We start from the raw sequence: 22,084 nt of genomic DNA on the forward strand, positions 1-22,084 counted from the left end.
GTGAATTAACTTGAATACAATTGGCCAATTAACACAACAAAGGGAGCCATTACAGTCAGATCATTTTATAATTGCGCATACGTTTCCTGATGTTAATTTTGTGGGTTTATGCTATGAAACATTTATGTTGCAGCTCGTTGAATCGTAAATTCGAAATGAAGTTCTTCAAACGCACTTGATGTTCCATATTGCATTTTTTTTAAAAATGTTTAAAATCCAATATTCCATCCTATGTAAATACATTTAAAACACACGAAAATAACTCAATCCAAGCACGTGGAAAAATGACACTTCATAGAATCAACAATATTAAAAAGAAACATTTAGGAGAGTAACACACTTTAAAATGAAATCAACATGAATATTTGGTGTTTATTGAAGACAATTTTTCATATTATTAACCCGAAAGCACTGATCATTCAAATATCGTGGTTTTTAACAAAAATTCATTTTGGGAACAAAAATAATAATTAAAAAGCAATTGCTAATGCTTGGATTTCACAATAACCCCCCACCACCCTTCTTCTGAAGGCTTTAAAACAACTCAAATGGCTGCTGATGAGGAAAAAGCTTGCCATTGAGTGTAAAAGTGAAAAAGAAAAAAGGCTGCGGCACTGAAAACAAACAATAGTTATGTACAGGCTGGCATTTTCTGCCATGGTCAGCGCTTCTTGTGAGCCAAAGAAGGTGGTGGCTGTGCTGGGTGCTGGCTCCTCTTGTGTGCTCTCAGGGCGTCAATGGACGGGAACACCAGATCGCAGTCATCTTCAGGACACGGAATCCTCAACTCCTCTTCCTCTTTGTCCTCTTCGTTGTCTTTGTTGGCATCGTCGTCCTCAAGCCTCTTCTTCTTCTTATCGCGCACCTTGGTGGTCTTGGTTTGCAGGTTGCATTTAACAGTGGGCTGCATTACAGCGCCGTCGACCCTGTCTTGGTGATTCCTCAGCGCCTCGTCGGTGAGGAAGTGGCGCCAGCAGATGGAGCAGAGGCGCCCGCCACTTTGTGCCGCCGACACCACGTCCTTATCGTGCTCTTCGATACAGTGCAAGTGAAAGTCCATGAGGCTGCGACAGCGCACGCCACAGTCTCTGCAGCGCCACACGCCTTCCACGCAGCCCTTCCGTTTGTGCCTGTAGAGCTGTGACCACACAATCAGTCAGGAAGACTGAAGATTCTTTATTGCAGATTTTCACCGACTGCGGATGTGTCTGAAATCAATCCCCCGTGATAAACGGGTTCGTTTCCCTCACCCCACTAAAGTTGGTAAAGACTTTGGAGCAGGAGGAGCAGACGGGGATGTCGTCGGCCTGGTGATGGAGCCCACTGTGCACCTTAAGCTCCTCCGGGGAACCAAAAAGCCTATCGCACTTATAACACGAGAACAGCGTGTGGTTCTGCGGAAAGATTTAAAAAAATGTTGACCGACAGCCCCAGCCTGACACGGCCTACAGGCTCGGTGGAGACTAACGAATGTTGATCAGAGCAACCTGCATCAAATGCCTGCTGTACTGCTCTGGGTGAGTCCTCCGCATGTGGTTCTTTCTGGTCTTAGCGGACCGAAATGTGATGAGACATTGTGGACAGTGCGGATCGTCATAGTCCTCTCCTGCATCGCAACCACAAAGAATTACAGGTGGAAGCTTTATGCACATACATAACACTTCATGTCCACCCCTTATATTAAATTGACGTACATTTTTCTGTTCTTTTCTAGTGACCATATTTGTAAGTGGTGCATTTGAGCTGCTGTCAGTTAAGCAGACATCTTACGGATGTGCAGCAGGGACGCCGCAGAAGATTCACTCACCAGATTTCATCTCTGGGTCGGTCTTGCTCATGTCGGTGCCCACGATGACGTCCTCGACTTTCATCAAGTCTATGTCTTTATCTACAACAATACAAAACGTCAGATTGTCACTACAATAGACGGTTACGCTTGGTTTAAAAAAAGAAAACGGAGGACGACGGAGACAGCGAAACGGTCATGGTATATATTTTTTTTCAATTGAACTCTTTCTGTCTTAGTCACCATGCACCGTTCATTCGACCGCTACTAAATAGGCCCAACTCTGACATTTGAATTTATTATGAGTAAAAAAGAAATTGATTTGCTTACCCCTGAATCCAACGGCGCCCAGCGTCGTTCATCCGGGTCACGTGACAAGCAGTCTCGTCAAATCGTGTTGCACACCTCGCGAGACTTCCAATCACTCCAGAGGACAGTGCCGAAATGTGTCGTTTCCATCAATATAAATACGTTCAGGAATTGTTGAACTATTATTCTTTTAAATCTTCATATATTTATACAGGTTTTCACTTTCCTACCCAGTTGTCCACATTGCTGTTGACCGCATTTTTAAAACGGCAGATAAAATTAACAATGAATACACTGTTGTCATTGCACGCACAGGCGTACAGTAACCGCACTTTATACTGTAACACTCGTTTATTCCATTACATTTTATTTGATGATGTGCCGTTCTTATCATATTCCAACAAAGGAATCTCAGAAATACAACTACTCTTGTAATTCCACCTTTTATTCTGGAAAAGACACATTGGTTTGTAACAATAACAGGACAAATTGGCCCAAAGATAAAGTTGCGACGAGTAATTGTTGTGTGAGTTTTATTGGCCCCCATATGTAAAGATGATTTTTGATGTGTTTTAATGATAAGACATAAGCAAATTGGTGCACTGAAGCCTAAACTACAGCTTTCACCTTGCAGTCCCCCGAGCCCCAGTTTGACAACGACGAACATAACTACATGAATAGTGATGAATAGGATGCCAGAGAGTATTTGAGGGTCATAGGACTTTATTGACATTTCCATGACACAAGGAGACAAAAAAAAAAAACCCACGTTATTTATTCTTAAATACTTTGTGAACAACACAAGCATTCGTATGTATCATGTGGCAATGAGACACAGGAATGCAAACCCGCAAGAATGAAGGGCAAGCGGACATTTTAAGCGCTGGCCTGCTTTTGTTCTTGGAATTGGGCGATTCGGCTTTCCATGAGCGGCCTGAAATGTCGAATCAAGCCCTGAAACGAGAAGAGGAACTCATGGTTGATAAGATGGCGGGCACCGAGCACTTTAGTTGCTACGTTAGCTTCTCGTGCTAACTGCTAGTTCGCAGCGGCCTGATGCGAGCCATGTCAGGAAATCAAAATAGGATTGCGCTGAATGGGAAATTGTATTTGGAGACGAAGCCCTACATCGTTAGCCACCACATGCTTGTCACTAGTGTGCAATTGGTCATTTCCGTGGCGCTTACCTGTACGGGCCAGGCAGCACCGTCTCCCAGGGCACAGATGGTGTGTCCTTCGATCTGCTTGCTGATCTCCCAGATCATGTCGATCTCCGACTGCCGCGCGTCGCCTTGCACGAAACGCCACATCATGTTGTTCATCCAGTCCACTCCTTCACGAGCGAGAACGAATTGAGCCACGCAGTCAATGAATGTCGTGTAAGTTACGTATGATGGGAAAAGGGACCTTCTCTGCAAGGTGTGCACTGGCCACAACTCTCGTGCTTGTAGAACTCAATCAGGCGGGCAATGGCTCTGATGATGTCCGTCTGAAAAAACATGGCCCCGCCCCAAATTGTCAACGTTGAATACGATCATAAGACGCTTGTTAAAAGGGGGCAAAACGCACAGATTTGTCCATGACAATGAGTGCCGCCGTGCCCAGTCCGGTCTGAGCCTGGACGAGGCCGTCAAAGTCCATCAGCACCTCCTCGCACACCTTCTTGGGGATGAGCGGGGTGGAGGAGCCGCCGGGGATAACGGCCAACAGGTTGTCCCATCCGCCGCGAACGCCGCCTGTCTCACGAAGGGTAGTTCGTGGTAGTTTGGGGGGGGGGGGGGGGGGGGGGGGGTTATTGGGGCGGACTCGCGTCACACATCACGCATATGATCACGCAAATGCAATACGCAACCCGACCTCTCAACGCCTTCGCCTTGCTGTTGAGCAGTGTCATCATTGTCTTATGTTGAAATGTGTTAAAAACCTTTTCAAACAGCTAAATCCTCCGGCCGATGAATCGCTCCGGCCCCAGTGTTTACTGCGCATGCTAATATGTAGCTTTGTGGCGCTCCGATGTCAAGGTAGAAAGCGCCAGGCCCCTGACGTACCCGCGTGCCTCTCGATGAGATCCTTCAAGGGGATGGACATCTCCTCTTCGACGGTGCACGGGTGGTTGACGTGGCCGGAGATGTTGAAGAGCTTGGTGCCCGAGTTCCTCTCCCGGCCGAAACCCAGAAACCAGGTGCCTCCGCGTCGGCAGATGGTGGGCGCCACAGCTACCGTCTCCACGTTGGCCACCGTCGTCGGACAGCCAAACACGCCTTCGCCACAGAAGTAACCGGGGGTGGGGGCGATGCGGAAAAAGGCTTTGTGTTCAATGGCGCACTTTCTGTGTGAAGACTCACCTACATCGGCAGGAAACGGGGGCTTGAGGCGGGGCTTGCCCTGCTTCCCCTCCAGTGACTCGATGAGCGCCGTCTCCTCGCCGCAGATGTAAGCGCCGGCGCCGCGCATGACAAACACGTCAAAGTCGTAGCCCGAGCCGCACGCGTTCCTGCCGACGAGCCCGGCCGCATACGCCTCGTTGATGGCCACCTGCGCACGTCACGGTCACGCTTCAGATGCTTAAAGGCATTTCGTTCGGGCGGGAAGAGGCATGAGGGGGAGGTGCAGAACTGCTTCCTTTTCCCCTTTCCTTCGACGGGTCAGTCGTTTTAACCATAAAGTATTTGCCTTCTCGTTCCAAGTCAAGCGTGAATTCAATCTTTGTTCATCGAGTCTAGAAAACTTTTGCAACGTCTGACGGGAATTCATTTCCATCAGTTATTACATGAGGCCCTCTGCAACGAAAAGAGCTGAGCGCGATGCCCTTATTGAACATCAGAGGCGTGTGATCCCACCTGCAGGTTGGAGGACTCGTTGTAGAACTCGCCGCGGATGTAGATGTAGGCGGCGCGGGCCCCCATGGCCCTGCCGGCGACCAGGCAGCCCTCCACCAGCTTGTGGGGATCGTTCCTCATGATCTCCCGGTCTTTGCACGTGCCCGGCTCGCCTTCGTCAGCGTTCACCACCAGATACTTCGGTCTGGGAGGGGGGGAGGGGGGTGGACAAAATAGCTTTCTTTGTTCCATTGATAAATGACGTGACTACCTTCCTTTTGAGGGAAGGCATTAGAGGGCATCGTAGGGCATTCGGGAAGCGCATTCCTTCGGAATTGCTCCACATAAATAAATGTGAACATGTAGAGGGTGATTGTTTTGGAAGCGTGTTCCCGACCTGCCGTCGCTGGGCTTGTTCATGAAACTCCACTTCATGCCGGTGGGGAAACCCGCGCCTCCTCTCCCGCGCAGGCCCGACACCTTGATCTCATTGAGAATCCAGTCCACGCCCTTGAGAAGGATCTCCTTGGTCTTGTACCAGTCGCCACGCTTCAAGGCGCCATTCAGCCTAAAGTGCGTTCGCTCAAATTAACCAAAGAATATAATGTGTACGGGACATGCCTTGTGCAGATCTTACTTCCAGTCGTGACGGCCGTAGAGGTTTGTGAATATTCTGTCCTCATCTGCCAGTGGCCCAAATGTGGTTTTCTTAGGAGGGGTCTGCGGCAAAATCAGACAGATGTATTAAAAGTGTTTGAGGTCGGCCTCATTTCAGTCGAGATTTATGCAGACGTTACCTGTGCGGTGCTGTTGAATCGGACAATGGCGGCTTGACCGAGCGCCGCCGGGGCACGTGCCGCGCCGCTCACGACAGCCCGAGACAGGGACAGCATCCTTGGCAAGTCAAAAATTGGAATCGTTCCGTAACTTTGACTTTGCTTTGAAATGGTTTTCGTATCCGTTTAAAACACCGTTTGCGTTATAGATGTTTGTTGTTGGTTTCAGAATGCACGCACAAACACACACTCGCACAGGAAGGACACCCCTAAACTTTTGAACAGTAGTGTATGATTTCTCCACACGCACATAAAGCTGATCTTTAAAATATTGTGACATTTCTCACTGGCCTTTAAAATTTGGATTGGTAATGTATACACGCACGGTATGCAGTTTACCAATAGCGCATAAAAATTCGGTATTTATAACTTGTAAATGGTATGTTGCTCCTATATTCTGTTGTTCTACTTCTTCCTTTCAGAACTTTGCTGCTGTGAATTGGGAATTTCTCCATTGCGAGACTAATAAAGGTTTTCTTAATGAGACACCTCCGGCACTGTCAAAACAAGAGGCAACGTCGTGGGGCCGAATTCAATTTAAAACACGACAGATGTGATTTCCACATTCAGCTCAGTAGGATATCGTATAACTCCACCAAATTATTCAAACTCATACATTTTGAGGTGCTGTATTACCTTGTCACTTACATAACACACCTTGTGTGCAAGTTTGTTATGCGGGTGAGCTCGTCCAAAATGTCGAGTACCAACACCATGCTGACAAAACACGTCCGATATTGAGCAATCGTAACCACGTGCAAACAGTGCGTTACGGACGGACGTGTACGTGCATGATATAAACGTATCAATCCGGTGACCTCCAGGCTAGCGGCGCCGCAGCTAGCGTTAGCCTGTGACGCTAGGCTGGCTCGCTCTTATAACCTTGCCCGCGTCGCGAGTTCAGACGAGAAATGGCGACAACGCGTCCAAACAACCACACGCTACGAACGAGGTTATTTATAAATAACAGAATGAGAGCGCACGAGGCAAAGCGGGAAAATGTTGTGTACACTAAAGAAAGCCACCACATACCTGCTCTCGGTGCAGTTTATGAAATCAAAACCGGAAGCGCCGTTCACGTTCCGGAAGTACTCGCTTACGTCATCGAATGGGCGACGAAGGATTTATTTAGGAGATATTTTCGAGTGACTCTCGGATGTCGCTCTTTTGAAAGATGTCTTATTTGTATTTATTATTTTTTTATGTCTACTCTTGTTATGTTTGAAAATATAATACCTGTAAAGGTCCTCCGCATGACCGGGGGCTCGTAACATGTTCACGTCACTAAATCGGCCACGATGGATTCATTTTTATGATTACCCCCATATTTTTTTTTTACTTATGAATTATGGATTGACTTTTCTATGCATTAACAACCCCCTGCGGTTCACTTAAACTCTGACAAAAGTATTATTTGACATAGTCAAATAAGGGGATGGAGCCTTTTCTGTCGCCGGTCCCTCTCTCCGGAATGAGCTCCCACTGAACATTGGGCAAGCCTCCTCGCTGCCCATCTTCAAAACCCTCCTCAAAACTCACTCGTGTTCTTTGGCATTCGACTCCGCGAGACTTGTATTTGTTCTTGGTTTTACTGTTTGGTGCTTTCTACCGCCTTTATTACCGATTTGTCTTACCGTTTATTGCGCATGTTAAATTGCTCCATGTACAGCACTTTGTATGCAGCGACGGCTGTTTGAAAGTGCTCGAGAAATACTCTTGACTTGACTTGATAGTCAATGATAAATAGAGGAAGTGATGCTCACGTTACAGGAGGTTGTACTAATCAGGAAATGATTGAATTTGTACATTTAAAGGATTTGTCATCTGCTTTGATCAAAGTCGTATTGTATTTAGCTTGACGATTTCAATCACCAATCTACCATTCCGAAGCTACTGCCAATGACCAGAAGCGGGTCCCAACCCCCTGAGCGGACGAGCCGATGATTTCGTACCGTCGCAGTATTTTTGATAGAAATCGCTTTCTCCCCCCCCCCCCCCCCCGCAAACGGAGAGGTACTTTTCTTCTCGTTAATTCAAATTTTAATGTCCCGCCATTGTCATCAATAAATCCACAATGAAAAATAATCAATCCATCCACGATCCAACAATCCGCAGTTTCCCGAAATAAAAATTCCCCACCCCTCCCGGCTCGTCGTTTTCCCAACCGGAGGAGAAATACATCTTTTTTGGGGGGACGAGCACCGGCCCGATAGAAAATGGTTGCGGTTTTCATATATGTAGTCGAACTTGATCCGAACGACTCCTAAAACGGCCGCCCCGGGCCCGGCGCGCGCAACGAGTGCAAGCGGCGAGCACAGTTGAAGTGATGACACCACCGCAGCCACCCCCCCGGGATCGGAGCTGGCACTTTGGCGCTCGCTCACTCGACGGGCGCGGTGACGGTCTTGAGTTCCGGTGACGCCGAGCGCACGCGAGATGCGCTCCGGGCCAAACGCGTCATCGCAACTCAAACGGCTGGTCGGCATCGACAGCGGAGAGAAAGCGCAGCGACGTGGCTATTGCAACGTCCTTCCGAAAGAAGTTGTTGACTGCGGTCGTGTGCGAAAACAGGAAGCAGCCGGCGAACGCGCGCGGGCTGCTCTTTGATAACAAAAGCGCAAACTCGGCAGGTTTTGTCTGTTTTTGGCAAAGGCCGTTCGCCGGGAGGAGGAAGAGCGCTTTCCACAAACTCGGCAGGGTGCGCGTGATCTTTCTTTTGTCCGCGCTCAGCACTTTTTGGCCTTGTTTTTTCCCCCCGGAATCACTCGATAAGAAGTCGCCTTCCGCGTTGAGCGCCGCGTAAAGAGGAGCTCAGAAAAAGAGCAAGTCGCGCAGCGCGCGAACAAGAAGACTTATTTGAAAGCATTTTTCTTTTTCGACCGCGCTTTGTTTCGACTTGAAGCGCACGCCTCCGTCACTTGATTTCATCCTTTACATTTTCTCTGCAGAATGGATGGATATGATTTCGATAGTTATTGACTGCATTTGACATCTCATCTCAGTTTTTACATTCTTTTTAGTCATCGTAGTCACGAAATGAAAGAAAGACCGGTCAACGGCACATTTGAACGGGAGATCGCTCGAATTGCCCGTTTACAGATTTTGGGCACTCATTGAAAAAAAAAAAAGGTCGTGAGGTTTTCCTTAACGCGTCAAGTCTTTTACATTGAAATCTTGCACAACGTGGATTTTCATTGACAGCTACAAAGCCAAAAAGTGGATTTGGGATTCGGAGATTTTCCAACACGGCTGAAGCACTAAACGTTGGCGAGATTTTATGAGACGAGCGGGGGGGGGGTGAAAAAGAGCTGGGTGATGCGATGACAGAATGCGGCGCGACATCAAGGTGTCTAGCGGGCCGTACAACCCTCTCATCGTTGCGGTTGTTATTTTGACGGCGGCGGTATTTTCTGTTGACGAGCCAAAGTAGCGTCGGCCAGAGTCGATGGGAATCGGATGGATACGCTGCAGCCATCGTGGAATCGAAAGCCACATCCCTCCGTGTGGCTATTTTGTGGCGTACGTTCAGCAGATTGTCTCCCGGGTGCTCAGACTTGCCCCAACCCTCCTCTCGAGCTTTGAGCGGAAAAGTGAGGGTTGGGCTCCCCGCCCCCCCCCCCCCCCCGCCCCGGGTCAATATAAGCAGCCTGCATGTCAACTTGTTACATTTCAGGTCTTGCAAGAAAGAAAGAAAGAAAAAAAAACACTCACTCCAGCCATGACTTGGATTGGACTTCTTCAAGGACTCGGAATTCTTCTGATGGCCTCCCAATCAAATCTCAGAGGTAATGCCGATTAGTTCTGAAATTGCTCCGGGATAATCCATCTCGCCCGTTTGTCCAGCGGAGTCCAGAGAAGTGGAGGTGCCGTTCCCGCCGGCCCGGCCCACGGCGCTCAACCTGCCCGCCATCTGCGGCCAAGGTCAGGGCCGCCCCAGGTACCCGGAGAGCTTCTTCCCAAGGAGCGGGGCGGGCCACTTAAGGCGCCGCGCCAAGGCCGTCAACCGGCTGGAGTCGTGGTACGCTCACCGCTGCTGTCTGGACGCCGCCGTCCTTTGCTGCGCAAGGCAAGCGGTGAGTCAAACGCGTCCTCGGAAAACGGCGGCTAAGAAGACGGACGCTTCAAGTCTGGGGTTGGCAATTATTTGCGGTCGTTTGCTGTGCGTTGAAAAAAAAGTGCAGCTGTCAATATGACTTTTAAATTTCGCCCAGACTTTCAAATTGTAACCAACCGCGGCATCTTAATTGATCTCAAAATGAAACGTCATTCTTTGTTTCTTTCACAAATGGCACGTTCGATTCTAACCAGACTGTATTTATTTTTCAAAAATGTGTTTTCATTTTCCAAACAAATGTGGATAGCGTGTCAAATGCGAAAGCCGCTCACAATTTGACATTTTATTATTTTTAATTTGACATTGTAAACATTTACCATGACCAATTTACATTTTGTACAAATATTACTTGAAATAAATGTGTGTGTACCTCCATATTAGATATACTTACAAAAAGTTTAACAATTCACTGTGCTGAATTCTCTATATTTTTTCAAGTACTGCATGGCCTATTTAAAAAAGAAAAACTCATAATTAATCTATTCAGATCAAGTAATTGAGAACACTGTACGTTCCTTTTGTACTAAGGATCTGGCTGATCATTTTCATATTTTCACAATTTTCTCAAAACAACTTTGAACCCAGATTATTTTTTTCCAACAACACGATAAAGATTGGCCGGCAACCGGTTCAGGGTGTCCCCCGCCTACTGGCCCCAAGACAGCTGCGATAGGCTCCGGCACCCCCCCCCCCCCCCCCCCCGCGACCCGAGTGAGGATTAAGCGGTTCGGAAAATGGATGAATGGAAAGACATGAGTAACTGACAATCAAACCAACAAAAAATAAATGAATAAAATTGCACAATCCCCATTGAACCCTAATCCCAGATTTTGTTCAATCCACGACCTTTGCTTTTGTGGGGCTTCTCTCCGTTGCCACCTGCGGATGACACGATGAGACTCCGAGCTCATTTCTTTCCCCATGTTTGCTTTCAGTGGAAGCAGGCGCTCGGCCAGTTCTGCATCGAGGAGTTCGGAACCATGACGGCGCACTACGAGTGCTGCAGGAAGCAAGGGGACGAACGCTGGACCTGCTTTGACAGCGAACTGCCAAACCCGGACTACCTTGCCACGCCGGGCTACGTCGCGCCCACAATGCCCGTCGAGCCCGACTTTGCCTTCGACCCAATTGCTTGCTGAAGGTACAGAAAGTTTTAGAAAGAAATGACGAACAATCATGCAAAAAAAAAACAACAACAAAAAAAAACCATTTGAATTTTTCCACAGGTGTTCAGAAGAGAAGTGCTTTCAGATCCCAGAGGGATTGATCCTGACCAAGTATTACCAAATAAGTCATATTTTGAACTTTTCTTTTGTAAATAAAAGATATGATGACCACCGTACGCCGTCACCGCAGTCTATCGCGGCAATCTATGATATGTCCACAAGAGGGCGCTGTTCTCATGGGAAAAGTTGTGGGAAGGGCGCGTCTTGTTGTTTACAGTTTATCACGAATTGAAAGTTGTACCAGAAAGCTTAATAAACGCTTTAATACGTTCCCACTGTGACCTGCGAAGTTTTTTTTTGGTTTCTTTTACAAACGTTGACAGATCGTCAAAGCCAAGAGCAGGTGTACGCACGCTTGCCTAGTTGTAGCCTTCACCTTCGAAATAAGAGACGCGTTTGAACGCTAACATGCGCTTTGAATGATACAAATATAATAATGGAGAAATACGTGCATGATACAAATACTTATGAAACAATCTCCCGACTTCACACGTTAATTTGGTACGATAGTTGGCACAATGTGACTCATGAGTTGGCTCTTATCGATAAACTGTTTATTCTGTAAAACTTTAACCGGAATACTTTTGCTCATTCTGCTTACTTGACGTATGTCAACAACTTCCGCGTTGCTTCCCTGTTTACGAAGGCGCAATGACAGGATTGGATTTACGCCGCAAAGTATGGCTATTTCATCAACATAGTTTGCCCATTTATTTTGTTTCCTTGTTTAGTTTATGACGTTTTGGAGCTCCGGTGCGTTTATAAAGTTTGAAGAAGTCTGGGAATGGCCACGGCCGCAGTTCCAGAGGAGCCGCGGGGGCTCCAGAGCCCTGGAAGTAAGTGACGTCAGTGTGAACGCCGAAAGGAAACGATAACGTGTCGATTCCCTCGTCAAACTCCACTTCTACGTCGTAGCTTTTTGAGTTCTCATCCGCACATAAAAAAAACTAAATAATAAAAAATGTCTGACTAAAATAAATAAGAGAAGGGGGCCCGCAAAAAGTTCCTAAAATACTCAATGGTATGGAAAGAGCTCGTACAAGTGAGTCTTTCATTGCTAAAAGTTAACAAGGTGTGTCTGCCTGTTTGGGCCTCAGCCCAGCCGCCCTCCTCCACAGTATGATTTCTCTTTTAAACCAACGCCATAACAACAATGTGTTTGTTGATTTGTTTTTGTCCCCCTCCCCCCCCAAACACCTTTACACCGTCTTCCCATTTGTCTCCAGATTCAGCTGAGGCCGGGAAAGAGGTAAGAAACGTTGGTGGGATTGATGCAACTCTAATATCGTATTATTACTATGTAACCGTCCAAAATGGAATTTTCAGTCAGTACATTTCCATAGAAAAGTATCGTTTACTTCCTCATGAGTTTTTTCCTTCCATAGACAGCTCTTGCCGAATCATATTTTGACAGTTGCCTGTTTATTCATCCACGGTTCACCTCTAACTGGTATCAATACGAATGGACTGTCAAAGCTGCCGACTAAGCTTCGCAATTGTTATTTTTCCCCTCGCCTGGCCGGCTCCCTGGTTTTCCCGTTTCCTCAAATCTCAACTCTGTTTTAAAGCACGGAGCACTTTCAAAACAACTGCAGCTGGAAACACAGTTCTTGACAGAAATTCAAATTCGAATCAAATAGAAGACAATTGAACCAACAGACAATAAAACAGTCACAAAGTTTAAAACAAACCAAAAAAAAAAAAAAAAACATCCATCCATTTTCTGATCCGCTTTATCCTCACAAGGATCGCGGGGCATGCTGGAGCCTATTCCAGCTGTCTTGGGGTAGTAGGCGGGGGGGGGGGGTCTGAGTGGTTTGGAGGGGAGCAATTATCTCCGTACCGCAATACTGTCTCTTTCCTGTGTCCTTACTGTGCAATACTGCCCGATGTGCAATCTTGTTTTGTCGCCGGAACCACGAGCTCAAGACCTCAAGTGCTCAGCCCGCAGCCCCGCTCTCATCCTTTGCTCCGACCGTCTCTATAATAAGCCGCTCTCGCGCAACTCTAATTGCCCCACGGGGAGAAAGAAAGTTTTCTGAATCCGAATGACTGCTAGATTCCAGGAATCAGCCCGGCTCCAGTTGTGAAGAAAACCATCGGCCACCGTGGAGTGGATCAGACCGGGGAGACCGTCTACAAAAAGGTGAGAGGAGTGGTCAGTATGGATTTCTCCACCGTCTAGCGTGCTTGCGTTTGAAAATTCCCCGAACGAGACCCGGAATTGGCCGCTTTCCCCGACGACGGATGACGCCCGTTGCTCAATTGAACGGCGTGAATCATTTCAAATTCCCCCCCCCCCGAGTGATTTTGGGGTTGATGTCGGGGACTCCGAAAAGGCATCCGCCGTCACCGGGGTGGCCACGTTTCCATCGCTTGTTTGCCTTCCAGACACCCTCGTGGGCTCTGCAAGGCGCCATCCAGTTGGGAATCACGCACACCGTGTGCAGCTTGGCTCACAAGTCCGAGCGAGACGTGCTGCTGCAGGACTTTGAGGAGGTGGAGAGCATCTACTTCCCCGGGTGGGTGGCCCGCAGCCATGATGTTGCGAGGCGGGCTAACGCGCTCGGCGTCTTTCAAAAACCCGCCCGCGCTATACCGCGCGGCATGAGCGTAAACGCCGCAGCGACGCGGACGACGCTCTCGCGGCCGTACGTTCTCCGGTCCCATTTCCGTGGCAAACTGCGGAAGCGAGCCCGACTCGGCGTACGGTCTATTCTCGCCCATGCCGCCGGGTTGCCGAGCCGCGACGCGCCTTTGAACTTGAGCAAACCGTGCGGCGAAAAGGGTTTGCTCAAAGAGATTTGTTTTTCTTACGACGGCCGGTCCCTCCGGCCCGCCCCGACGGCGCTCGGTAGCTCCTTCGGCGCCCGCGCCGCAAGCAGGAGAGATAGCGCCGCTCGTTCCTACCGACTGCCGTCGGGCTGCCGGATAAAAAATAGCAACAATGATATTAATAATAATTACACGATGTGGAAAACAACTGTAAATAGCACCGCGATTGATCCATTTTGTATTTATATTGCACTTAATTGAACGGCGTTTGTTTTTTCTTCTTTCCGCCTACATTCTTGCTGCCGGAGGCTGTCAATTTCCCCGGTGTGGGACAAATAAAGGAGATCTTAGCTTATCTTGATTGGAATTTTCCAGCGAAGGCAGCAGCCACACGCCGGCGCACCACTACGGAGACTTCAGGTTCAAGACTTACGCGCCCATCGCGTTCCGCTACTTCAGGGAGATGTTTTGCATCCAGCCCGACGACTACATGGTAGGTGGCGTTTTTAGAAAAGGTCCAGTATTTTCAACTTACAGCGCGTGTCGCGTCGTCTCTCTCTCTCTCTCTCAGTGTTCCCTGTGCAGCGAGGACCTGATCGAGCTGTCCAACCCGGGAGCCAGCGGGTCGCTCTTCTACCTCTCCAACGACGACCAGTTCATCATGAAGACGGTGCAGCGCAAGGAAGCCGAGTTTCTGCAGAAGCTCCTCCCCGGATACTTTATGGTGAGACAGAAAAATGAAAAGCACGGGCTACGGAGCTCGCCCGTGACACGCCGTTCCCCGACCGAAGTGTGTTTACGCCTTTTTTTTTTTTTTTTTTTAATTCAAGACGTCAATCAAAATGCGTCTCCGCACGCGGCATCTTTCCGCTCGCTCCCCTCGCCATTTTGCAGAACCTGAACCAGAACAAGCGAACCCTGCTCCCCAAGTTCTACGGTCTCTACTGCATCCAGGCAAACGGCACCAACATCCGCGTCGTGGTCATGAACAACCTGCTGCCCTCCTCGGTCCAGCTGCACCTCAAGTTCGACCTGAAGGGCTCCACGTATAACCGCCGGGCCTCGTCCAAGGAACGGGCCAAGCCCTTGCCCACCTTCAAGGACCTGGACTTTCTGCAGGACGTGCCCGACGGGATGCTGCTGGACGCCGACATGTACAACGCCTTCTGCAAGACCGTCCAGCGGGACTGCCTGGTGAGAGCCGATCCGAGGGGCCGGAACCTTTTCTGGCAAATGTCGCAAATGAGCATCTTTGGACGAAGAGACAAATAAAGTACCGGGCCAATCTCCTCGCTCGCTTCCTACCGACTGCGCGTTATTGTACGTCGACTTGGCCGAAAGAGATTTGACCTGCCAAAATGAAGCGGAAAGCCCGATTTTATTTTTTTTTCACGGCTTTGGCTCGAGCGCAAAAATTGGCAGAATATTCGCAACCCCGCTGTATTGCGGTCCAACCGCCGGCCGCTTTTCTTTTCCTCCCCCGTCCCCGAGGTGCTGCAAAGTTTCAAGATCATGGACTACAGCCTCCTGCTCGGGATTCACGCGGCGGATCGGGCCGGCGGCGAGACGGCGCGGACGGAGCCGACGGCGGAGAGGAGGAAGCCGCGGAACCAGAAGTTCCTGTACAGCACGCCCATGGAGGCCATCCGGGCCGAGGCCAGGGGCCCGAGCTCGCCGGGAAGCCGCGACCCGTGAGTGGCCGGCCGTTGCGCATTTTCCCCTTGGGGGACTTTGCCACGGAAATGGGATGGCTGGGGATGGTTTGAGAAATATCCCGCCGGAGTTATCGAGCCGTCGGAAGCGGCCGACTATTCGGCTCCTTGGGGCGCACTTTGTCCGGCCCTCGCTCGCTTCTTCTTCTCATTTCCCAAACGCGACGTCGCAGTTTTTCCCCCATTTGTCAAACGAGTGACACCGAGCAAACGTCAAACTATTTAGCTCGTTCGGGACATCCGCTTTCCGTTCGACGTGAAACGCACCGGAGGGGAAAAGAAATTGCAAATCCGAAATTGACAAACGGAGCTCATCTTTCCATATTTGTCAAGCGATACGAAGCGTTCCGGCATCAATCGTGTTGGGTTTGTGGCTTTCCCCGAATCCACACCGTTGCACGTTTGCCATGAGGAAAAAAAAATTCTCATGGAAAAGAATCTACAAATATAACTCGGAAAACTCTTTTTGATGAATTGCGCCCGTTTCGAATTCATCCTCCAGCGTTTCACTCTCATTTGATTTGCCAGCACGGGAGGGATTCCGGCACGAAATTCCAAAGGCCAACGACTCCTGGTCTACATCGGCATCATTGACATTCTGCAGTCCTACAGGTGAGCGCTACTTTGGACTCTACTTTGTACTTCGAATGTCAACGTCGCTATGATCAGTCCACGCCCGGTCTCGCAGATTCATCAAGATGCTGGAGCACACCTGGAAATCTCTGGTTCAAGACGCGGTACGTTTGCGACGGCCGAGTCCTAAACGGTAGACCGGACCCGTTGAGTCGTCATCCCTCTTTCAGGACACGGTGTCAGTGCATCGACCGGATTTCTACGCCGATCGATTCCAGAAGTTCATGTGCAACACCGTCTTCAAAAGAGTCCAATGTGAGAACCTCGTGAATGTCTGTATTTACTCAACGGCGGATGGGAGGGCCATCCCGTCTTTGTCGGAAACACGCGTTCCCCGTCGCGTACGATCGTTACCTCTGCTCGCGGCAAACATCTACGCCACACCTTCTCGGATAGGGTCGGCCCTTTTGCTTATGCTAAAGAGTTCGGATGGGCGCGGCGGCCGACTCTTTCGCGTGGCCGTTTGAACCGCGGTGTCAATGAAGTGAGCTCATTCCACCGACTCCATATTTCATGGTTGGGGGGCATCCGTTTTGGGGGAGGCACTTATTTTTCTACCTGGCCATTTAAACCATCAAATGTTATCCTAGTGAAGACGTCGCCGTCCAAGAGGCGCCGCAGTACTCTGAGGAAGTCCGACGGTGCCGCAGCTCCGCCGGCGGAACGGAGCGGCGGCCAGAATCGGAACCGGCGGCTCGTTGCGCAGGATGAGAACCGGCGGCCCGTAGCGAAGGATGCGAAAAGCTCGGCGGGCAAAGAGGACGCGGGGCAGGACAATGGTAAGGAGAAGTGCGAGTGTGAGGATGCCCGTTTGCGCCGCCGCGTCCGGAGCTTCCGGCACGTTCCAGCATGTCAACGCCTTGGAATGTTTTATTCGCGTCTGGTGGCCGCGCAGTATTTGAACGCGTGTGGAAAATCGGCTCCCACTAGTGGCCGGGCCAAATAATCACCGAATTCACGTTCAAACGCTGATCTCAACTTTTTTGGTTGTTTTTAAATCCAGGGCAGTATATCTCTTTGGTTAGGGTTATATTTATTTGGTTGTATGTATTTAACTGCTAAATACAAGGCATTGGCACCGTTTGTAAAACATTTCGGTACAGTTTTTATTTAACTACTACTTTTTGTTTTCCTACATTTAGGCACGTTGTTCATTTTGAAAAGAGTGGCTCGCAATAATATTAAATATGATTCGGAATACATTGAAGGCCTGTAATTTGACGGTCATGATGGCGGTACTTGGAGAACCGCATCTTTTTGGTGGCGTAAAAGGAGCATTGTGATGTCGTATTGTTTGCCACCTTCCCCGATAAGTCGTCTTATTTCTTTGTTACGCAGGGTTAACGGCTACGCCTAAATCGAACGAGGTGAACGGAACGTCCTGAAAACGACTCTCGACGGAAGTGGTGCCAAACGTATATGTATCTATATTTTTGGGATGCCATTTTCAGCTGCACTTTGATTCCCTTTGGCTTCGTTCCGCATCTCGGTGGAATTCTTCGACTTGTAACCGAGGATGGTTCTCATTCTCAATTTAGCATTTTTAAGTGTATTTTAAAGACTTGCCGAATGACTTTGGGAGGAGAGTGGTATTTCTCCCTGCGCTGTGGATGGAACAAACCATCACAAATTGACATGAAAAAGTGCCAAGTGACACAGTCAGAGCCACCAAAAATGATCTGTACGTTGAAAATAATTGATGCTAATGTCTCATTTCTACTGCGTATATCTTTCATTCCAGAGTGTGTTTACACAATTTTAATACTCTGGTGATGTTACGCAATACACTGTACACGAGGATGACTTATTTATACAATGCACGTTTTGTATGCTCATTATATTTTCAGGATTTGGAAATGGTGCAATACATTCGGTTCATTGAAAAGTTTGTATTACGGTGACAAAAAAAAAAAAACACTATTTGGGCGCTTTACTATTTTATCCTTTCTCACATACCTTATGGACCAAAATCCTAACCTGTATTCATGACGGTGTCTATTACGGTATGGTATTTTCGCTGTCTGTTGCATTGTAATCAATCCTTTGTAAATAAAATTGCCTCTGCTAAATCTTGTTCTTTTTTTTTTCTAGCTTGTCACAAAAGAGACTATATTGAGACAATGAGGGTATCTTTGTACGATTCAATAGTATTATTATTTAAATGTTATGTCAACTCTTGTTTTTTTTTTTTTCAAGCGAAAACATTTTAAAATGTTAAATACGAAATAAAATGCCAGGGGTCCCTAACTAGGTCCACTTTTTATGACGATTCGTTTGTTTAGACCGGTGACGTTTGAAGTACAAAGACCATCCACCAATCACATACAAGATGCTCAAAACCCGGGCCAATTATGGGCCGCCTTGCTCAACTGTCACCCAATGGGCTGTGATCTTACAGAGACCACCGCAAGAATCAACAAGACGTTTCCAAAATGGTGCTCGAAAGTACTATGGTCTGGTAAGAAGCACCTAATTGGTATTTCAACTCTGTTTCCCACCCTCAAACTCCTCGCGCAACTAACTAATAATCAACGGTTTTTTGGGGCGGGGGTGTTAAATTTAATGTCAATGTCCACGCTGAACGGGTGAAAAAATGGCATTCGAAATTTTGACGGCTAGGAGCGGCTGAGTCATTTGCTAGGAGCTAACTATGTTTATTATACCGTCGCATTCGTACGTAATCTACAGTTGAGAGCTTTCAGTATGAAGCCTAACCTAACACTTAAATCAAGTAATTCACTGCCGAATCTGCAAGAATAAGCACATCCTTGCTAATCTTAGCAAACTCGAAGGGGCCCAACTTCAAAGGACCGTTTAGGTGTATAAAGGCTGAAATGAGTGAAATTGTCGAGATATACAGTATATATACACACACGTCGCCCACCTTTCCGCCCCTACAAGATAGCTAAAAGAAAGTGTTTTCCCCTCATATAATACACTTTTATTCTCATAAGACTCTCTCGAAAAGATCCTTTTCATTCCCACAAAAATGTACGAGTATTGACTCTTTATCAACAAGCTTTTTCTTTCAACAGAAAATTGTATTCTTATAAGATAACCTTTATCTGTCTCAAAATGGAGAAACTTCCACGACTGCAGCTACAGTCTCAAAACACAAAAGCTTTTAGTTTGAACATTTACAACTTGATTTTTCAGAATACTACAATCACTTTCTTCTTGAAATATCCCACTTTATTCTCGCAATCGCATCATATATTTCAGTCTTGAAATATACTCCTTTTTAATTGCATTTGTACATGATCGTTTTTTTTCCTCAAAAACAATTTGTGTGACCATTTTTCTTTTCAATTATTATTATTTTTTTAATACCAATACTAAAACTCATGAGACCGGCTAAACAAATGGTTTGTTCTTTACCGTCACCAGTGTGGACAACAGCGAGTATATGCGAAATGGTGACTTTCTACCCACGAGACTGCAGGCTCAGCAAGATGCCGTTAACATCGTTTGTCACTCGAAAACACGCAGCAACCCAGAGAACAACGTGGGCCTCATCACCATGGCCAAGTAAGAAACCTTCAAAACGGCTCCCAAACCGGATATTTTTGGGGGGCTCGCCAATCCGTGTACAGTGGATACACTGTGATTGACTGCCTATTTGTCCAAGTAACTGTGAGGTGCTGACCACGCTGACGCCAGATTCTGGACGCATTCTGTCCAAACTTCACGCCGTCCAGCCCAGAGGGAACATTTGTTTCTGCACCGGCATTCGGGTGGCTCATGTGTGTATCCCATTCAAAAAGATAGAACTCTGCTCCAGGATGTGCGTGGGTGTCTGTGCGCCGCAATTAAATGGACTGCGTGTTGGGTCTTCCTATGTAGTTGGCCTTAAAGCATCGCCAAGGTAAAAACCACAAGATGCGGATCATCGCCTTTGTGGGGAGTCCCGTGGAGGATAACGAAAAGGAAGTGAGTCTTTGTCTGGCGGCTGTTTTTATTTGTTTAATTCACAACTGATTTTCCAATTAATCTTATTTTGTGTGGTGCAGCTTGTCAAAATGGCAAAGCGCTTGAAAAAGGAGAAGGTGAATGTGGATATTGTCAACTTTGGAGAGGAGGTGAGGAGATTTTTTTTTTTCCCCCTTGTGTCCTTGAATCATTTTTAATATCGTTAACAACTCCAAATGTTTTCCGATGTAATTTTGGCACAAGATTGGAAAACAAATGCATTTTTCATTTGACTTTGAAGATATTTACACTGTCCAAATAACTGTCTCTCAAATTGTACCCAAGAGCGTTGATTTACTCAATTGCAGTTTTCAAGTTAGGTAGCAAAAGGACTTTTTACATCCAAACGCTATTCTGAAGGTATGTTATCGTATGGATTCAGGAGTTGAACACAGAGAAGCTTACAGCCTTCATCAACACACTTAACGGCAAGGAAGGCGCGGGCTCTCACCTGGTCACGGTGCCCCCAGGACCCAGTCTGGCCGACGCCCTGCTCTCCTCGCCCATCCTTGCCGGCGAGGGTGGCTCCATGATGGGCCTCGGCGCCAGCGACTTTGAGTTCGGCGTTGACCCCAGTGCCGACCCGGAACTCGCCCTGGTAAGACGAAGCGACGTGATGTCAGTACTTGAGAGCGAGATGGCAGATTTTCTGATGCGTGTGTAATTTGTATGAAATTTCTAAAAGAAATAAAGGTATTTACGTTTATTTCAGTGCTCTGTTTTATTTTCGGATTTATGAACATTCGTGTAAAAAAAAAAAAAAAACCCCCCAAAAGAACAAGTCTCAAGTGAATGCAACATTCCAATGACAACATCCCAAACATGTTGGTGTAGGCCTTGCGCGTGTCCATGGAGGAGCAGCGTCAGAGGCAGGAGGAGGAGGCCCGTAGAGCCGCGGCTGCCTCAGTGGCCGAGGGTAGCGTGTCCGTGCCCGCGGCGGATGGTACGTGTGGCCCGTGGCACCTAGCAGAGTAGCACAAGACATCATCAAATCCCCCTCCCACCTACTTTCAGAATCGGAGGACGCTTTACTGAAGATGCCCGAGACGGGCGCCGCCGTGATACCCGACTTCAGCACCATGACTGAGGAGGAGCAGATAGCCTATGCCATGCAGATGTCTCTTGCCGGAGGAGGTCACCTCCACATTGACTGCACTCAACAGAATTGAGGTGAGGCGCGTTATCCGGAGACCTCAGCAACATGTTTTTTCTCCCTCTTTCCAAATAACAGAGTATAGTAGTGAGATGGAAACGGCCGTCCCAATGGAGGCCACAGACTCCGTCAAGGTGAGCGAGGCCATGTCGTTTGGTGTCCTTACACATATATGCAAGTGAATTATGTAATTCCAAGCCCATACAGACGAGCTAATCGCTTTTGCATACTCACTCAGGAGGAAGACGACTACGATGTCATGCAGGACCCGGAGTTCCTGCAGAGCGTCCTGGAGAACCTGCCTGGCGTCGACCCCAACAACGAAGCCATCCGCAACGCCATGGGCTCCCTGGCCTCCCAGACGAACGGCAAGCCGGATGCCAAAAAAGATGACCAAAAGAAGAAATGAGAGCCAATAAACATTTAGACGTGAAAAGATGATCATGAATCGCACACTGATGTTATCTACAGCCTATTTGTGACGCCCCAATAAACGAGCATACGTGCATTTCATTTTTTGGTAGCACTTTTATTCTTAGGGTTGCTGGTGAGCTGGAGCAGATACCAGCTGGCTAACATGCAAACATACACGTTTTCGCCGGGAGGGAGCCGCTGTACGTGTACGCAGGCGCATGCTAACCACGAGTCCAATATGCTATGTCACACCAACCCGTATTTTTTACTTCAAAAGAATGGAATAATGAATCGAATTTTAGATTAAAATAAACGTTTTCAACTCTGCTCGTGTTTTT

The 22,084-nt window shown here is 47.9% G+C and overlaps 5 protein-coding genes across 7 annotated transcripts; 3 read left to right on the forward strand and 2 right to left on the reverse strand.

Moving 5' to 3' along the window:
• Positions 1-352: 352 nt before the first annotated feature.
• LOC147190389 (zinc finger and BTB domain-containing protein 41-like) lies at positions 353-2,208 on the reverse strand. Its single transcript, XM_086137371.1, has 5 exons — positions 2,117-2,208; positions 1,808-1,888; positions 1,488-1,606; positions 1,251-1,394; positions 353-1,138 (listed from the first exon to the last, which is right to left on the reverse strand). The coding sequence occupies exons 2-5, from the start codon at positions 1,869-1,871 to the stop codon at positions 662-664; spliced, it is 804 nt and encodes a 267-aa protein (XP_085993497.1). The 5' UTR covers positions 1,872-1,888; positions 2,117-2,208; the 3' UTR covers positions 353-661.
• A 592-nt stretch (positions 2,209-2,800) lies between these two features.
• ndufv1 (NADH:ubiquinone oxidoreductase core subunit V1) lies at positions 2,801-6,859 on the reverse strand. Its single transcript, XM_086136201.1, has 11 exons — positions 6,783-6,859; positions 5,712-5,808; positions 5,552-5,634; positions 5,312-5,482; positions 4,936-5,119; positions 4,441-4,630; positions 4,144-4,356; positions 3,665-3,831; positions 3,503-3,584; positions 3,283-3,428; positions 2,801-3,049 (listed from the first exon to the last, which is right to left on the reverse strand). Exons 2-11 carry the CDS (start codon positions 5,805-5,807, stop codon positions 2,972-2,974), a joined length of 1,410 nt encoding a protein of 469 aa, XP_085992327.1. The 5' UTR covers position 5,808; positions 6,783-6,859; the 3' UTR covers positions 2,801-2,971.
• A 1,650-nt stretch (positions 6,860-8,509) lies between these two features.
• On the forward strand, positions 8,510-11,361 carry ecm1a (extracellular matrix protein 1a). Of its 2 annotated transcripts, XM_086136202.1 has the most exons (5): positions 8,510-9,269; positions 9,424-9,535; positions 9,594-9,823; positions 10,800-11,005; positions 11,091-11,361. In XM_086136202.1, exons 1-4 carry the CDS (start codon positions 9,207-9,209, stop codon positions 11,001-11,003), a joined length of 609 nt encoding a protein of 202 aa, XP_085992328.1. In that variant the 5' UTR covers positions 8,510-9,206; the 3' UTR covers positions 11,004-11,005; positions 11,091-11,361. The 2 variants fall into 2 exon arrangements, with proteins under 2 accessions (XP_085992328.1, XP_085992329.1); XM_086136203.1 differs by lacking the exon at positions 8,510-9,269 and having other exon boundaries at positions 9,382-9,535.
• A 345-nt stretch (positions 11,362-11,706) lies between these two features.
• LOC147190392 (phosphatidylinositol 4-phosphate 5-kinase type-1 alpha-like) lies at positions 11,707-18,279 on the forward strand. 2 transcript variants are annotated; one of them, XM_086136199.1, is made up of 13 exons: positions 11,707-11,926; positions 12,317-12,339; positions 13,150-13,236; positions 13,482-13,612; positions 14,241-14,358; positions 14,437-14,589; positions 14,760-15,059; positions 15,357-15,556; positions 16,106-16,189; positions 16,266-16,314; positions 16,381-16,465; positions 16,801-16,989; positions 17,549-18,279. In XM_086136199.1, the coding sequence occupies exons 1-13, from the start codon at positions 11,875-11,877 to the stop codon at positions 17,593-17,595; spliced, it is 1,518 nt and encodes a 505-aa protein (XP_085992325.1). In that variant the 5' UTR covers positions 11,707-11,874; the 3' UTR covers positions 17,596-18,279. The 2 variants fall into 2 exon arrangements, with proteins under 2 accessions (XP_085992325.1, XP_085992324.1); XM_086136198.1 differs by having other exon boundaries at positions 14,241-14,589.
• A 333-nt stretch (positions 18,280-18,612) lies between these two features.
• Positions 18,613-21,845, forward strand: psmd4a (proteasome 26S subunit ubiquitin receptor, non-ATPase 4a). Its single transcript, XM_086136327.1, has 10 exons — positions 18,613-18,668; positions 19,598-19,738; positions 19,839-19,953; positions 20,054-20,140; positions 20,221-20,289; positions 20,562-20,777; positions 21,014-21,122; positions 21,194-21,313; positions 21,411-21,466; positions 21,571-21,845. The coding sequence occupies exons 1-10, from the start codon at positions 18,643-18,645 to the stop codon at positions 21,739-21,741; spliced, it is 1,110 nt and encodes a 369-aa protein (XP_085992453.1). The 5' UTR covers positions 18,613-18,642; the 3' UTR covers positions 21,742-21,845.
• Positions 21,846-22,084: the final 239 nt, after the last annotated feature.

This window comes from Hippocampus guttulatus, chromosome 18 (genome assembly GCF_054856545.1).
Source record: "Hippocampus guttulatus isolate MCC_2025c chromosome 18, RoL_Hgut_1.0, whole genome shotgun sequence".
Classification (NCBI taxonomy): Eukaryota; Metazoa; Chordata; class Actinopteri; order Syngnathiformes; family Syngnathidae; genus Hippocampus; species Hippocampus guttulatus.

Excerpts from the sequence above, each read along its gene's own strand:
- LOC147190389 (XM_086137371.1), bottom strand. The coding sequence starts at position 1,871 with ATGAAAGTCGAGGACGTCATCGTGGGCACCGACATGAGCAAGACCGAC. Across the intron at positions 1,395-1,487 it reads ACAGCAGGCATTTGATGCAG|AACCACACGCTGTTCTCGTG; the intron begins GTTGCTCTGATC and ends ATCTTTCCGCAG. Across the intron at positions 1,139-1,250 it reads TCTTTACCAACTTTAGTGGG|CTCTACAGGCACAAACGGAA; the intron begins GTGAGGGAAACG and ends GTGTGGTCACAG.
- ndufv1 (XM_086136201.1), bottom strand. The coding sequence starts at position 5,807 with ATGCTGTCCCTGTCTCGGGCTGTCGTGAGCGGCGCGGCACGTGCCCCG. Across the intron at positions 3,585-3,664 it reads TCATTGTCATGGACAAATCT|ACGGACATCATCAGAGCCAT; the intron begins GTGCGTTTTGCC and ends ATGTTTTTTCAG. Across the intron at positions 3,050-3,282 it reads GTGCTGCCTGGCCCGTACAG|GGCTTGATTCGACATTTCAG; the intron begins GTAAGCGCCACG and ends TTCTCGTTTCAG.
- ecm1a (XM_086136202.1), top strand. The coding sequence starts at position 9,207 with ATGGATACGCTGCAGCCATCGTGGAATCGAAAGCCACATCCCTCCGTG. Across the intron at positions 9,536-9,593 it reads CTCCCAATCAAATCTCAGAG|CGGAGTCCAGAGAAGTGGAG; the intron begins GTAATGCCGATT and ends CCGTTTGTCCAG. Across the intron at positions 9,824-10,799 it reads TTTGCTGCGCAAGGCAAGCG|TGGAAGCAGGCGCTCGGCCA; the intron begins GTGAGTCAAACG and ends GTTTGCTTTCAG.
- LOC147190392 (XM_086136198.1), top strand. The coding sequence starts at position 11,875 with ATGGCCACGGCCGCAGTTCCAGAGGAGCCGCGGGGGCTCCAGAGCCCT. Across the intron at positions 16,190-16,265 it reads GACATTCTGCAGTCCTACAG|ATTCATCAAGATGCTGGAGC; the intron begins GTGAGCGCTACT and ends CCGGTCTCGCAG. Across the intron at positions 16,315-16,380 it reads AATCTCTGGTTCAAGACGCG|GACACGGTGTCAGTGCATCG; the intron begins GTACGTTTGCGA and ends TCCCTCTTTCAG.
- psmd4a (XM_086136327.1), top strand. The coding sequence starts at position 18,643 with ATGGTGCTCGAAAGTACTATGGTCTG. Across the intron at positions 19,739-19,838 it reads GGCCTCATCACCATGGCCAA|TAACTGTGAGGTGCTGACCA; the intron begins GTAAGAAACCTT and ends TATTTGTCCAAG. Across the intron at positions 21,314-21,410 it reads GATGTCTCTTGCCGGAGGAG|AGTATAGTAGTGAGATGGAA; the intron begins GTCACCTCCACA and ends TCCAAATAACAG.